At 46.2% G+C, this 15,926-nt stretch overlaps 2 protein-coding genes across 4 annotated transcripts in view; one reads left to right on the top strand and one right to left on the bottom strand.

Moving 5' to 3' along the window:
* The window catches only part of LOC139375506 (NEDD4-binding protein 2-like), a 36,556-nt gene extending 36,124 nt beyond the window's left edge, over nucleotides 1-432 (bottom strand). Inside the window, exon 1 of the mRNA XM_071117338.1 lies at nucleotides 74-432. Coding sequence (XP_070973439.1) covers nucleotides 74-374 — 301 coding nt within the window. The 5' untranslated portion in view covers nucleotides 375-432. The remainder of the gene's footprint in view (nucleotides 1-73) is intronic.
* A 799-nt stretch (nucleotides 433-1,231) lies between these two features.
* The window catches only part of LOC139374575 (sister chromatid cohesion protein PDS5 homolog A-like), a 122,615-nt gene continuing 107,920 nt past the window's right edge, over nucleotides 1,232-15,926 (top strand). Inside the window, exons 1-2 of one of the 3 annotated variants that reach the window (XM_071115573.1) lie at nucleotides 1,232-1,368; nucleotides 2,371-2,524. In XM_071115573.1, coding sequence (XP_070971674.1) covers nucleotides 2,411-2,524 — 114 coding nt within the window. In that variant the 5' untranslated portion in view covers nucleotides 1,232-1,368; nucleotides 2,371-2,410. Of the gene's footprint in view, nucleotides 1,369-1,578; nucleotides 1,787-2,370; nucleotides 2,525-15,926 lie in introns of those variants that run through there. The other 2 variants (XM_071115574.1, XM_071115575.1) reach the window with 2 other exon arrangements.

Here is a 15,926-nt window from a genome sequence, read left to right as displayed (position 1 = left end):
ATCGATCTAAAAACTTTGTCACAACTAGCTACGTTCGTTCAACTTGCCATATTGTCAGTCAAGAGTCATTTACCTCTGAAGTCACACTCGGCCAACACAATGTAAAGAACTTCCGGATCCAGGTGGCAAAACATCTCCTTCATGGTCCTCACGATCTCGTCCTTGTCCTGAGAAGTAGCCGAGATGCCTCCTGAGTTTGTCGAAACGAGCATATCAGTACTACCGTGGTCGTGAGAGTTAGTCGCGGTGTTGAATTCACTTCTCGACAGCGGAGCGCCGTCACTCGTTCCCGGTATTCGGTAGTAGTTGTCGTTGTCGTTTGACAACCCGGGTACTCTGGCCGGGCTATGACCGTTTTTCTTTTTCCTTGGCATTCTCGGTGTGCTAATGTTTAAAAACAGTTGTCTTAGATAAGTATCTGACTAGCGTGGTGTTGTGGCCATGTTAAAAACAACGGAAAAAGCTGGTTTGAGGAAGCTGGGCTGAAACAACAGCAGCGCACCAAGCGGCTGGGTTGGTCAACTACAGTTCGTCCTGATAGATACTGGAGAGAGAGAGAGAGAGAGAGAGAGAAATAAGACCACGGGGAAATCCTGCCAAATCAACAAGATGTTGTCGTTATGTTGTTGTTCATTTAAATCCATTTCAATTCAAGGGCCTTTATTGGCATGCCAAAAGTAAGTGAGGTAGATAATATACAAAAGTGAAATAAACAATAAAAATTAACAGTAAACAATACACTCACAGAAGTTCCAAAAGAATAAAGACATGTAAAATGTCATATTATATATATATATATATACAGTGTTGTTACAATGTATAAATGGTTGAAGTACAAAAGGGAAAATAAATAAGCATAAATATGGATTGTATTTACAATGGTGTTAAATCATTCTCTTTTACATTTATTAATATCTGCAACTTTGGTACACTGGCATAATATAAGTGCCTTGTCTGCTATTCTAATTTATTTGGTACAGTATTGAAAACTCCTTACAAACCTCATAAATTATATTCCGGTCATGCACAAACCTAGAATCAGTTTTCCCCTCCACAACTTCAACCCCTATCCATTCAGGGAGCTTCTAAATACTGACCTGGGATCAGCATCTCTTGTCGGGTTTTTATGTTCCTGCAATCTAAGAAAAAAAAAAGAAGGGGGAAGTTGGAGTTTGGTTTTTCCGAGTCCCGCTTGATGAGGTGTGTTGCAGTACCCCGGTCAGACCGAGGACGGCGCCGTCCACCCAGCGTCCACAGAGGGGACATTCAAACTGCTGAGACTGGCTGCTGAGACTGGAGACACGGAGCTTTGTGCCGAAACTAAAAACACACACACAACCTCATGAATTAAAACCGCTCATTGGTGAGGTAAATATCATACAGGAATTACACGTTGGGTTTATTTTTGGTGGACCGCGGCTACTGTTTGCAGATATTTTTGGCTCGTAGTTGTATGTTTACAAAAAGCTTTCTTTTGTGATAATTGTGATGTTGGAGAGGGAGGGCGACGATTGCATTTTTTTACAACCAAGAGAAGTAAGCGCCACTGTAAGGAAACGATGTGGAGAGAGAGACAGAGACAGAGAGAGCTTGAAGTTGAAACAAACATAACGAAGTTGATCTATCTTTATTTTCCTGGACAAATAAAGTTGTTTTTTACTTCTAAACGCTAAACATGACAGGAAGTCGTTCGCAGAAAGAGGTCTTGAGAATAACTATTATCCGTGAATTTAATTTCTGTCTCTTTTGGTAACAACAGTGATGTGCAAATGTGATGGTGTTCTCTGTGAGTAGTTTGAGGCCTAGGCTAACGATGCTAACAATGCTAACGATGCTAACAACGCTAACATTGCTAAAAATGCTAGCTGGTTAGCTTAGCTTAGCACACACAGTGCGGGTCTTGTGAACCAACTACCATGGCTAGCTAGCTAGCTAGCATCGCAACTCATCCTGCAATAGTAGTATGTTTATTTTTATAGATATTAATTTGATTTGTCGGACTGGTTCAACATACACACAGGTGTAATGATATATATATTGTATTTGAAAACGCAAACCAAACCGGTGGCTACAAAACATTTAACGTTAATCTTGATGTAAGAACATGCGATTGCAGAGCGGATATCGCGCTGGTTAGCTAACATGCTAACTAGCACAGCCAGGATTTTTTTACAATTTTTAATTATACAAAAAAAACAACTTCATTCAGGGAGACATTTCCCCCTAGTCGACTGACGCGTGCCTATTCCCCTCGCAGTCTATCGCATAAATAATAATCAGAAGCACAAAACCGTGTTTTAAAAACGATGTTTTGTTGAGAAGTGCGGTAGAATGTCTGTGTTGATTTGTGTTTTGTTTTCTGGCCTATAGAGGCCAGTAGAGGACTGTGTGGATTAAAACGACGACAAGCATGGAGTTCCCGCAGCAGCAGAAACCGGCGGGGGACAGCAAGATCACCTACCCGCCCGCAGTGAAGGAAATCACGGAGAAGATAAGCAACGATGAGGTGGTGAAACGGCTGAAGGTTAGTCGGTTAAAACCAACCATGGCCATCTGCCAAGACTGACTGAGCTAGGATGTGTTCAGGTGGTTTGCAGAGACCTAGTGAGCTTGGGGGGGTTTCTCACTGTAAACATACTGTAGCTATCTCTTCAGACTCACTACATCAATGTCCAGCACACTGGCCGATTACCAATAACGCCCAAACTCTGTAAACATGAAAGACACCTGCTACAGCCGAGTTAAGTCGTGCTCTAGTACAGGCAGGGAGAGAGAGAGACTGAGATGGAGGTAAAAAACAAACATAGCTTTTTCAGAGACGGTAGCTATCTATGGTCAGGGGAATTGTTTTGTTTTTTTCAATAACGTTGCTACTCTGCTGGGAAGCCAGAGGTGTAAAAGGTGACGTTGTCATGGTACCGGACCACGGTCATAGATCTAGAACACCGTGACGTTGGCGTTCTTTATGACGTCGTTGTGTATGACGTCATGCACGAGTAGGAGGTCTGCCTTGTGTACCTGCGGTATGATGTCATGAATAGAAGGGGTGGGGGGACCGACCACCTCTCTGTGTGTCTGCTGTGATGCTGTGACGCAAAATGGCCAACAGACAGGCAGGCACGCAGAGAGCCAACAGGCAGGCACGCAGAGGGCCAACAGACAGGCAGGCACGCAGAGAGCCAACAGACAGGCACGCAGAGGGCCAACAGACAGGCAGGCACGCAGAGAGCCAACAGGCAGGCACGCAGAGGGCCAACAGACAGGCAGGCACGCAGAGAGCCAACAGGCAGGCACGCAGAGAGCCAACAGACAGGCAGGCAGGCACGCAGAGGGCCAACAGACATGCAGGCAGGCACGCAGAGGGCCAACAGGCAGGCAGGCACGCAGAGGGCCAACAGGCAGGCAGGCACGCAGAGGGCCAACAGACAGGCAGGCACGCACGCGGAAGGGCCAACAGACAGGCAGGCAGGCACGCAGAGGGCCAACAGACAGGCAGGCACGCAGAGGGCCAACAGACAGACAGGCAGGCACGCGGAGGGCCAACAGACAGACAGGCAGGCACGCGGAGGGCCAACAGACAGACAGGCAGGCACGCGGAGGGCCAACAGGCAGGCAGGCACGCGGAGGGCCAACAGACAGGCAGGCACGCGGAGGGCCAACAGACAGGCAGGCACGCGGAGGGCCAACAGACAGGCAGGCACGCGGAGGGCCAACAGACAGGCAGGCACGCGGAGGGCCAACAGACAGGCACGCAGAGAGCCAACAGACAGGCAGGCACGCAGAGAGCCAACAGACAGGCAGGCACGCAGAGGGCCAACAGACAGGCAGGCAGGCACGCAGAGGGCCAACAGACAGGCAGGCAGGCACGCAGAGGGCCAACAGACAGGCAGGCAGGCACGCAGAGGGCCAACAGACAGGCAGGCAGGCACGCAGAGGGCCAACAGACAGGCAGGCAGGCACGCAGAGGGCCAACAGACAGGCAGGCAGGCACGCGGAGGGCCAACAGACAGGCAGGCAGGCACGCACGCGGAGGGCCAACAGGCAGGCAGGCAGGCACGCACGCGGAGGGCCAACAGACAGACAGACAGGCACGCGGAGGGCCAACAGACAGGCAGGCAGGCACGCGGAGGGACAACAGACAGACAGACAGGCACGCGGAGGGCCAACAGACAGGCAGGCAGGCACGCGGCGGGCCAACAGACATACAGGCACGCGGCGGGCCAACAGACAGACAAGACAGGCACGCGGCGGGCCAACAGACAGACAAGACAGGCACGCGGCGGGCCAACAGACAGACAGCCAGGCACGCCGCGGGCCAACAGACAGGCAGGCAGGCACGAGGAGGGCCAACAGACAGGCAGGCACGCGGAGGGCCAACAGACAGGCAGGCACGCGGAGGGCCAACAGACAGGCAGGCACGCGGAGGACCAACAGACAGGCAGGCACGCAGAGGGCCAACAGACAGGCAGGCACGCGGAGGGCCAACAGACAGGCAGGCACGCGGAGGGCCAACAGACAGGCAGGCACGCGGAGGGCCAACAGACAGGCAGGCACGCGGAGGGCCAACAGACAGGCAGGCACGCAGAGGGCCAACAGACAGGCAGGCACGCGGAGGGCCAACAGACAGGCAGACACGCGGAGGACCAACAGACAGGCAGACACGCAGGGGGCCAACAGACAGGCAGACACGCGGAGGACCAACAGACAGGCAGACACGCAGGGGGCCAACAGACAGACAGACAGACAGGCACGCAGGGGGCCAACAGACAGTTTAAAAATGCTTCTACCCTGACTTGGGCAGGAGCTCATCGGAACTGAGAACCGGCACCTCACATGTTCTACTGCTTGAGTTCCTGTTACTCGTATAGAATATTAGATCCAAAGTATTGTGTAGCTCCTGCAACTAAATATAAACAGAACTGGGCCAGTACCTAAACAGAACCTATTTCAGTCCAAGTCCAAGCACTGAGCTAAACTATAGTAACCCCCTTACACAGATTTTTAAATGAGCTGTGTCTGTGCATGGGAACCGTTTGGACAGTCTTACTGACAGTTGTGGCTGTTTTGTGTGATGTGTTGTCGTCTCTAACTTCTTACCCTTTGTGCTGTTGTCTGGGCCCAATAATGTTTGTACCCTGTTTTGTGTTGCTACCATGTTGTGTTGCTACCATGTTGTTGTTATGTTGTGTTGCTACCACGTTGTTGTCATGTTGTGTTGCTACCACGTTGTTGTCATGTTGTGTTGTTGTCATGTTGTGTTGCTACCATGTTGATGTTGTCATGTGTTGCTACCATGCTGTGTTGCTACCATGTTGTCATGTTGTGTTGCTACCATGTTGTTGTTGTGTTGCTACCATGTTGTTGTGTTGCTACCATGTTGTTGTCATGTTGTGTTGTTGTTGTGTTGCTACCATGTTGTTGTCCTGTTGTGTTGCTACCATGTTGTTGTGTTGCTACCATGTTGTTGTTGTGTTGCTACCATGTTGTTGTTGTGTTGCTACCATGTTGTCATGTTGTGTTGCTACCATGTTGTCATGTTGTGTTGCTACCATGTTGTCATGTTCTGTTGCTACCATGTTGTTGTTGTGTTGCTACCATGTTGTTGTTGTGTTGCTACCATGTTGTTGTTGTGTTGCTACCATGTTGTTGTCGTGTTGTGTTGTTGTCATGTTGTGTTGTTACCATGTTGTTGTCCTGTTGTGTTGCTACCATGTTGTTGTCATGTTGTGTTGCTACCATGTTGTCATGTTGTGTTGCTACCATGTTGTTGTCATGTTGTGTTGCTACCATGTTGTTGTCATGTTGCTGTCCTGTTGTGTTGCTACCATGTTGTTGTCCTGTTGTGTTGCTACCATGTTGTTGTCATGTTGTGTTGCTACCATGTTGTCATGTTATGTTGTTGTCATGTTGCTGTCCTGTTGTGTTGCTACCATGTTGTGTTGTCTTCGGTCTCTCTATGTAATGTTGTGATGTCGTCTTCGGTCTCTCTATGTAATGTTGTGTTGTTGTCTTCGGTCTCTCTCTATGTAATGTCGTCTTCGGTCTCTCTCTATGTAATGTCGTCTTCGGTCTCTCTCTATGTAATGTTGTGATGTCGTCTTCGGTCTCTCTCTATGTAATGTTGTCTTCGGTCTCTCTCTATGTAATGTTGTGATGTCGTCTTCGGTCTCTCTCTATGTAATGTTGTCTTCGGTCTCTCTCTATGTAATGTCGTCTTCGGTCTCTTTATGTAATGTTGTGATGTCGTCTTCGGTCTCTCTATGTAATGTTGTGTTGTTGTCTTCGGTCTCTCTCTATGTAATGTCGTCTTCGGTCTCTCTCTATGTAATGTCGTCTTCGGTCTCTCTCTATGTAATGTTGTGATGTCGTCTTCGGTCTCTCTCTATGTAATGTCGTCTTCGGTCTCTCTCTATGTAATGTTGTGATGTCGTCTTGGGTCTCTCTCTATGTAATGTTGTCTTCGGTCTCTCTATGTAATGTTGTGATGTTGTCTTCGGTCTCTTTATGTAATGTTGTCTTCGGTCTCTCTCTATGTAATGTTGTGATGTTGTCTTCGGTCTCTCTCTACGTAATGTTGTGATGTTGTCTTCGGTCTCTCTCTATGTAATGTTGTGATGTCGTCTTCGGTCTCTCTCTATGTAATGTTGTCTTCGGTCTCTCTCTATGTAAGGTTGTGGTGTCTTCGGTCTCTCTCTATGTAATGTTGTGATGTTGTCTTCGGTCTCTCTATGTAATGTTGTGATGTTGTCTTCGGTCTCTCTATGTAATGTTGTGATGTTGTCTTCGGTCTCTCTCTATGTAATGTTGTGATGTTGTCTTCGGTCTCTCTCTATGTAATGTTGTGATGTTGTCTTCGGTCTCTCTATGTAATGTTGTGATGTTGTCTTCGGTCTCTCTCTATGTAATGTTGTGATGTTGTCTTCGGTCTCTCTCTATGTAATGTTGTCTTCGGTCTCTCTCTATGTAATGTTGTCTTCGGTCTCTCTCTATGTAATGTTGTGATGTTGTCTTCGGTCTCTCTCTATGTAATGTTGTGATGTTGTCTTCGGTCTCTCTATGTAATGTTGTGATGTTGTCTTCGGTCTCTTTATGTAATGTCGTCTGTGGTCTCTTTATGTAATGTTGTCTTCGGTCTCTCTATGTAATGTTGTGATGTTGTCTTCGGTCTCTTTATGTAATGTTGTCTTCGGTCTCTCTATGTAATGTTGTGATGTTGTCTTCGGTCTCTTTATGTAATGTCGTCTTCGGTCTCTCTATGTGATGTCTTCGGTCTCTCTCTATGTAATGTTGTGATGTTGTCTTCGGTCTCTTTATGTAATGTTGTCTTCGGTCTCTCTATGTAATGTTGTGATGTTGTCTTCGGTCTCTTTATGTAATGTTGTCTTCGGTCTCTCTATGTAATGTTGTGATGTCGTCTTCGGTCTCTCTATGTAATGTTGTGTTGTCTTCGGTCTCTCTCTATGTAATGTTGTGTTGTCTTCGGTCTCTATGTAATGTTGTCTTCGGTCTCTATGTAATGTTGTGTTGTTGTCTTCGGTCTCTCTATGTAATGTCGTCTTCGGTCTCTTTATGTAATGTTGTCTTCGGTCTCTCTCTATGTAATGTTGTCTTCGGTCTCTCTCTATGTAATGTTGTCTTCGGTCTCTCTATGTAATGTTGTCTTCGGTCTCTCTCTATGTAATGTTGTCTTCGGTCTCTCTCTATGTAATGTTGTGATATTGTCTTCGGTCTCTCTATGTAATGTTGTGATGTTGTCTTCGGTCTCTCTATGTAATGTCGTCTTCGGTCTCTCGCTATGTAATGTTGTGATGTTGTCTTCGGTCTCTTTATGTAATGTCGTCTTCGGTCTCTCTATGTAATGTCGTCTTCGGTCTCTCTATGTAATGTCGTCTTCGGTCTCTCTATGTAATGTCGTCTTCGGTCTCTCTATGTAATGTCGTCTTCGGTCTCTCTATGTAATGTTGGGATGTTGTCTTCGGTCTCTCTATGTAATGTTGGGATGTTGTCTTCGGTCTCTCTATGTAATGTTGGGATGTTGTCTTCGGTCTCTCTATGTAATTTTGGGATGTTGTCTTCGGTCTCTCTATGTAATGTTGGGATGTTGTCTTCGGTCTCTCTATGTAATGTTGTGTTGGTGTCTTCGGTCTCTCTATGTAATGTTGTGTTGGTGTCTTCGGTCTCTCTATGTAATGTTGTCTTCGGTCTCTCAATGTAATGTTGTGATGTTGTCTTCGGTCTCTCTATGTAATGTTGTCTTCGGTCTCTCTTTATGTAATGTCGTCTTCGGTCTCTTTATGTAATGTTGGGTTGTTGTCTTCGGTCTCTCTCTATGTAATGTTGTCTTCGGTCTCTCTCTATGTAATGTCGTCTTCGGTCTCTCTCTATGTAATGTTGGGTTGTTGTCTTCGGTCTCTCTCTATGTAATGTTGTCTTCGGTCTCTCTCTATGTAATGTTGTCTTCGGTCTCTCTCTATGTAATGTCGTCTTCGGTCTCTCTCTATGTAATGTTGTGATGTTGTCTTCGGTCTCTCTCTATGTAATGTTGTCTTCGGTCTCTCTCTATGTAATGTTGTCTTCGGTCTCTCTCTATGTAATGTCGTCTTCGGTCTCTCTCTATGTAATGTTGTGATGTTGTCTTCGGTCTCTCTCTATGTAATGTCGTCTTCGGTCTCTCTATGTAATGTTGTCTTCGGTCTCTATGTAATGTTGGGATGTCATCTTCGGTCTCTCTATGTAATGTCGTCTTCGGTCTCTCTATGTAATGTCGTCTTCGGTCTCTCTATGTAATGTCGTCTTCGGTCTCTCTATGTAATGTTGGGATGTTGTCTTCGGTCTCTCTATGTAATGTTGGGATGTTGTCTTCGGTCTCTCTATGTAATGTTGGGATGTTGTCTTCGGTCTCTCTATGTAATGTTGGGATGTTGTCTTCGGTCTCTCTATGTAATGTTGGGATGTCGTCTTCGGTCTCTCTATGTAATGTCGTCTTCGGTCTCTCTATGTAATGTTGTCTTCGGTCTCTATGTAATGTTGGGATGTCGTCTTCAGTCTCTCTATGTAATGTCGTCTTCGGTCTCTCTATGTAATGTCGTCTTCGGTCTCTCTATGTAATGTCGTCTTCGGTCTCTCTATGTAATGTTGGGATGTTGTCTTCGGTCTCTCTATGTAATGTTGGGATGTTGTCTTCGGTCTCTCTATGTAATGTTGGGATGTTGTCTTCGGTCTCTCTATGTAATGTTGGGATGTCGTCTTCGGTCTCTATGTAATGTCGTCTTCGGTCTCTCTATGTAATGTCGTCTTCGGTCTCTCTCTATGTAATGTTGTCTTCGGTCTCTCTCTATGTAATGTTGGGATGTCGTCTTCGGCCTCTCTCTATGTAACGTCGTCTTCGGTCTCTCTATGTAATGTCGTCTTCGGTCTCTCTCTATGTAATGTTGGGTTGTTGTCTTCGGTCTCTCTCTATGTAATGTTGTCTTCGGTCTCTCTCTATGTAATGTTGTCTTCGGTCTCTCTCTATGTAATGTTGTCTTCGGTCTCTCTCTATGTAATGTTGTATTCGGTCTCTCTATGTAATGTTGTCTTCGGTCTCTTTATGTAATGTTGTCTTCGGTCTCTCTATGTAACGTCGTCTTCGGTCTCTCTATGTAATGTCGTCTTCGGTCTCTCTCTATGTAATGTTGTGGTGTCTTCGGTCTCTCTATGTAATGTTGTGATATTGTCTTCGGTCTCTTTATGTAATGTTGTCTTCGGTCTCTTTATGTAATGTCGTCTTCGGTCTCTCTATGTAACGTCGTCTTCGGTCTCTCTATGTAATGTCGTCTTCGGTCTCTCTCTATGTAATGTTGGGTTGTTGTCTAAGGTCTCTCTATGTAATGTTGTGATGTTGTCTTCGGTCTCTCTCTATGTAATGTTGTGATGTTGTCTTCGGTCTCTCTCTATGTAATGTCGTCTTCGGTCTCTCTCTATGTAATGTTGTAATGTCGTCTTCGGTCTCTTTATGTAATGTTGTGATGTCGTCTTCGGTCTCTCTCTATGTAATGTTGTGATGTTGTCTTCGGTCTCTCTATGTAATGTCGTCTTCGGTCTCTCTCTATGTAATGTTGTCTTCGGTCTCTCTCTATGTAATGTTGTCTCCGGTCTCTTTATGTAATGTTGTGATGTTGTCTTCGGTCTCTCTCTATGTAATGTTGTGATGTTGTCTTCGGTCTCTCTCTATGTAATGTCGTCTTCGGTCTCTCTCTATGTAATGTTGTGATGTCGTCTTCGGTCTCTCTCTATGTAATGTTGTGATGTTGTCTTCAGTCTCTCTCTATGTAATGTTGTCTTCGGTCTCTCTATGTAATGTCGTCTTCGGTCTCTCTCTATGTAATGTTGTGATGTTGTCTTCAGTCTCTCTCTATGTAATGTTGTCTTCGGTCTCTCTATGTAATGTCGTCTTCGGTCTCTCTATGTAATGTTGTGATGTTGTCTTCGGTCTCTTTCTATGTAATGTTGTCTTCGGTCTCTCTCTATGTAATGTTGTCTTCGGTCTCTTTATGTAATGTTGTGATGTTGTCTTCGGTCTCTCTATGTAATGTTGTGATGTTGTCTTCGGTCTCTCTATGTAATGTTGTGATGTTGTCTTCGGTCTCTCTCTATGTAATGTTGTGATGTTGTCCGGTCTCTCTCTATGTAATGTTGTGATGTTGTCTTCGGTCTCTTTATGTAATGTTGTAATGTTGTCTTCGGTCTCTCTATGTAATGTTGTGATGTCGTCTTCGGTCTCTCTCTATGTAATGTTGTCTTCGGTCTCTCTCAATGTAATGTTGTGATGTTGTCTTCGGTCTCTCTCTATGTAATGCTGTCTTCGGTCTCTCTCAATGTAATGTTGTGATGTTGTCTTCGGTCTCTCTCTATGTAATGTTGTCTTCGGTCTCTCTCTATGTAATGTTGTCTTCGGTCTCTCTATGTAATGTTGTGATGTTGTCTTCGGTCTCTCTATGTAATGTTGTGATGTCGTCTTCGGTCTCTCTCTATGTAATGTTGTGGGGTGTCTTGCCGTGATGTTTGTTTTGTCCTATATTGATGTTATTTTTAATGTTTAATCCCAGCCCCCATCTCCACAAGGAGTCCTTTTGGTAGGCCGTCATTCTAAATGAGAATTTGTTCTTAATTGCCTCGTTAAATGAAAATAGATAATATCCTGTTTTGTAGAAGAATAGATAGATACATAGAGCACGAGAACAGCCGTCCATGACGAGAGATGCCAGGTCATCTCCAATGTTCAAGCCCCCCTGTCACTATGGCAACCGGACTGTGAACCAGGTACTGCACAGCTGCAGCTTCTTCTTCCTGGGTCAAAAAGCACCCTATTCCCTATATAGTGGTACTACTATAGACCAGAGCCCTATTCCCTATATAGTGGTACTACTAGTGGCCAGAGCCCTATTCCCTATATAGTGGTACTACTATAGACCAGAGCCCTATTCCCTATATAGTGGTACTACTATAGACCAGAGCCCTATTCCCTATATAGTGGTACTACTATAGACAAGAGCCCTATTCCCTATATAGTGGTACTACTATAGACCAGAGCCCTATTCCCTATATAGTGGTACTACTATAGACCAGAGCCCTATTCCCTATATAGTGTACTACTATAGACCAGAGCCCTATTCCCTATATAGTGGTACTACTATAGACCAGAGCCCTATTCCCTATATAGTGGTACTACTATAGACCAGAGCCCTATTCCCTATATAGTGGTACTACTATAGACCAGAGCCCTATTCCCTAAATAGTGGTACTACTATAGACCAGAGCCCTATTCCCTATATAGTGGTACTACTATAGACCAGAACCCTATTCCCTATATAGTGGTACTACTTTAGACCAGAGCCCTATTCCCTATATAGTACACTACTATAGACCAGAGCCCTATTCCCTATATAGTGGTACTACTATAGACCAGAGCCCTATTCCCTATATAGTACACTACTATAGACCAGAGCCCTATTCCCTATATAGTGGTACTACTATAGACCAGAGCCCTATTCCCTATATAGTACACTACTATAGACCAGAGCCCTATTCCCTATATAGTGGTACTACTATAGACCAGAGCCCTATTCCCTATATAGTGGTACTACTATAGACCAGAGCCCTATTCCCTATATAGTACACTACTATAGACCAGAGCCCTATTCCCTATATAGTGGTACTACTATAGACCAGAGCCCTATTCCCTATATAGTGGTACTACTATAGACCAGAGCCCTATTCCCTATATAGTGGTACTACTATAGACCAGAGCCCTATTCCCTATATAGTGGTACTACTATAGACCAGAGCCCTATTCCCTATATAGTGGTACTACTATAGACCAGAGCCCTATTCCCTATATAGTGGTACTACTATAGACCAGAGCCCTATTCCCTATATAGTACACTACTTTATACTAGTCTATCGTTTGTTTTATTTAACAAGTCAGTTAAGAACACATTTTTATTTACAACGACGACTAAACCCTAACGCGGATCACATGACAGACTTTCGTTAAAAAAACCCAGTTGGCCGTCTAGCTAGCGCTGGGTATGGGTTCTGACTATATAAAAACACAGCTAGCTAGCTAGCGCTGGGTATGGGTGCTGACTTTATAAAAACACAGCTAGCTAGCTAGCGCTGGGTATGAGTTCTGACTATATAAAAACCCAGTTGGCTGGCTAGCTAGCTAGCGCTGGGTATGAGTTCTGACTATATAAAAACCCAGTTGGCCGGCTAGCTAGCGCTGGGTATGGGTGCTGACTATATAAAAACACAGCTAGCTAGTTAGCGCTGGGTATGGGTGCTGACTATATAAAAACACAGCTAGCTAGCTAGCGCTGGGTATGGGTTCTGACTATATAAAAACACAGCTAGCTAGTTAGCGCTGGGTATGGGTTCTGACTATATAAAAACCCAGTTGGCCGGCTAGCTAGCGCTGGGTATGGGTTCTGACTATATAAAAACACAGCTAGCTAGCACTGGGTATGGGTTCTGACTATATAAAAACACAGCTAGCTAGCTAGCTAGCGCTGGGTATGAGTTCTGACTATATAAAAACCCAGTTGGCCGGCTAGCTAGCTAGTGCTGGGTATGAGTTCTGACTATATAAAAACCCAGTTGGCCGGCTAGGTAGCTAGTGCTGGGTATGGGTTCTGACAATATTCCTACCAGCCTAGACCTCAACATGCATGGTCAGCTTTGTCATGTGGATCACCATTTCAGTCTGTTTGTCCAATGAGCTGACTCCTAGACCCAGTGATGGCTTCTGATTGGGCCTTCTACAAAGACCTAGTGATGACTTCTGATTGGGCCTCCTACAAAGACCTAGTGATGGCTTCTGATTGGGCCTCCTACAAAGACCTAGTGATGGCTTCTGATTGGGCTTCCTACAAAGACCTAGTGATGGCTTCTGATTGGGCCTCCTACAAAGACCTAGTGATGGCTTCTGATTGGGCCTCCTACAAAGACCTAGTGATGGCTTCTGATTGGGCCTCCTACAAAGACCTATTGATGGCTTCTGATTGGGCCTCCTACAAAGACCTAGTGATGGCTTCTGATTGGGCCTCCTACAAAGACCTAGTGATGACTTCTGATTGGGCCTCCTACAAAGACCTAGTGATGGCTTCTGATTGGGCCTCCTACAAAGACCTAGTGATGGCTTCTGATTGGGCCTCCTACAAAGTGCCTTGATTCTAAAGTCAGAGAGAGGATGGGAGGGAAGTGTCTGGCTGTGTGGAGGTTGATGGGAGGGAAGTGTCTGGCTGTGTGGAGGGAAGTGTCTGGCTGTGTGGAGGTTGATGGGAGGGAAGTGTCTGGCTGTGTGGAGGGAAGTGTCTGGCTGTGTGGAGGGAAGTGTCTGGCTGTGTGGAGGGAAGTGTCTGGCTGTGTGGAGGGAAGTGTCTGGCTGTGTGGAGGGAAGTGTCTGGCTGTGTGGAGGGAAGTGTCTGGCTGTGTGGAGGGAAGTGTCTGGCTGTGTGGAGGGAAGTGTCTGGCTGTGTGGAGGGAAGTGTCATGGCTGTGTGGAGGTTGGATGGGAGGGAAGTGTCATGGCTGTGTGGAGGTTGATGGGAGGGAAGTGTCATGGCTGTGTGGAGGTTGATGTGAGTGAAGTGTCTGGCTGTGTGGAGGTTGATGGGAGGGAAATGTCATGGCTGTGTGGAGGTTGATGGGAGGGAAATGGTATAAACTGACTTACTTGACACTCAACAACCCATATTAAAACCAAGAGCTGAATGTCTGAATGTGTATCAATGTTAGTTGGTTAAAACGTCTCAGATTATGGTCTGTGACGTTGATGAAGAAACGGGTCTGGTTCTGACCCAGTAACGACTGACTAGAGTTAGTGGAACTGGGGGTTCTGACCCAGTAACGACTGACTAGAGTTAGTGAAACTGGGGGTTCTGACCCAGTAACGACTGACTAGAGTTAGTGGAACTGGGGGTTCTGACCCAGTAACGACTGACTAGAGTTAGTGAAACTGGGGGTTCTGACCCAGTAACGACTGACTAGAGTTAGTGAAACTGGGGGTTCTGACCCAGTAACGACTGACTAGAGTTAGTGGAACTGGGGGTTCTGACCCAGTAACGACTGACTAGAGTTAGTGGAACTGGGGGTTCTGACCCAGTAACGACTGACTAGAGTTAGTGAAACTGGGGGTTCTGACCCAGTAACGACTGACTAGAGTTAGTGGAACTGGGGGTTCTGACCCAGTAACGACTGACTAGAGTTAGTGAAACTGGGGGTTCTGACCCAGTAACGACTGACTAGAGTTAGTGGAACTGGGGGTTCTGACTGGCTGTGCCGTTCATGGAGAAACCGGACTGGTTCTGACCCAGTGACGACTGACTGGAGTTAGTGGAACTGGGGGTTCTGACCCAGTAACGACTGACTAGAGTTAGTGAAACTGGGGGTTCTGACCCAGTAACGACTGACTAGAGTTAGTGAAACTGGGGGTTCTGACCCAGTAACGACTGACTAGAGTTAGTGGAACTGGGGGTTCTGACCCAGTAACGACTGACTAGAGTTAGTGAAACTGGGGGTTCTGACCCAGTAACGACTGACTAGAGTTAGTGGAACTGGGGGTTCTGACCCAGTAACGACTGACTAGAGTTAGTGGAACTGGGGGTTCTGACCCAGTAACGACTGACTAGAGTTAGTGGAACTGGGGGTTCTGACCCAGTAACGACTGACTAGAGTTAGTGAAACTGGGGGTTCTGACCCAGTAACGACTGACTAGAGTTAGTGGAACTGGGGGTTCTGACCCAGTAACGACTGACTAGAGTTAGTGAAACTGGGGGTTCTGACCCAGTAACGACTGACTAGAGTTAGTGGAACTGGGGGTTCTGACTGGCTGTGCCGTTCATGGAGAAACCGGACTGGTTCTGACCCAGTGACGACTGACTGGAGTTAGTGGAACTGGGGGTTCTGACCCAGTAACGACTGACTAGAGTTAGTGAAACTGGGGGTTCTGACCCAGTAACGACTGACTAGAGTTAGTGAAACTGGGGGTTCTGACCCAGTAACGACTGACTAGAGTTAGTGAAACTGGGGGTTCTGACCCAGTAACGACTGACTAGAGTTAGTGGAACTGGGGGTTCTGACCCAGTAACGACTGACTAGAGTTAGTGAAACTGGGGGTTCTGACCCAGTAACGACTGACTAGAGTTAGTGAAACTGGGGGTTCTGACCCAGTAACGACTGACTAGAGTTAGTGAAACTGGGGGTTCTGACCCAGTAACGACTGACTAGAGTTAGTGGAACTGGGGGTTCTAACCCAGTAACGACTGACTAGAGTTAGTGAAACTGGGGGTTCTGACCCAGTAACGACTGACTAGAGTTAGTGAAACTGGGGGTTCTGACCCAGTAACGACTGACTAGAGTTAGTGAAACTGGGGGTTCTGACCCAG

This window comes from Oncorhynchus clarkii, chromosome 19 (genome assembly GCF_045791955.1).
Source record: "Oncorhynchus clarkii lewisi isolate Uvic-CL-2024 chromosome 19, UVic_Ocla_1.0, whole genome shotgun sequence".
NCBI classification, from domain to species: Eukaryota; Metazoa; Chordata; class Actinopteri; order Salmoniformes; family Salmonidae; genus Oncorhynchus; species Oncorhynchus clarkii.
The sequence above is the reverse complement of the archived record's forward strand: the minus strand, read 5'-3'. Positions and strand labels throughout refer to the sequence as shown.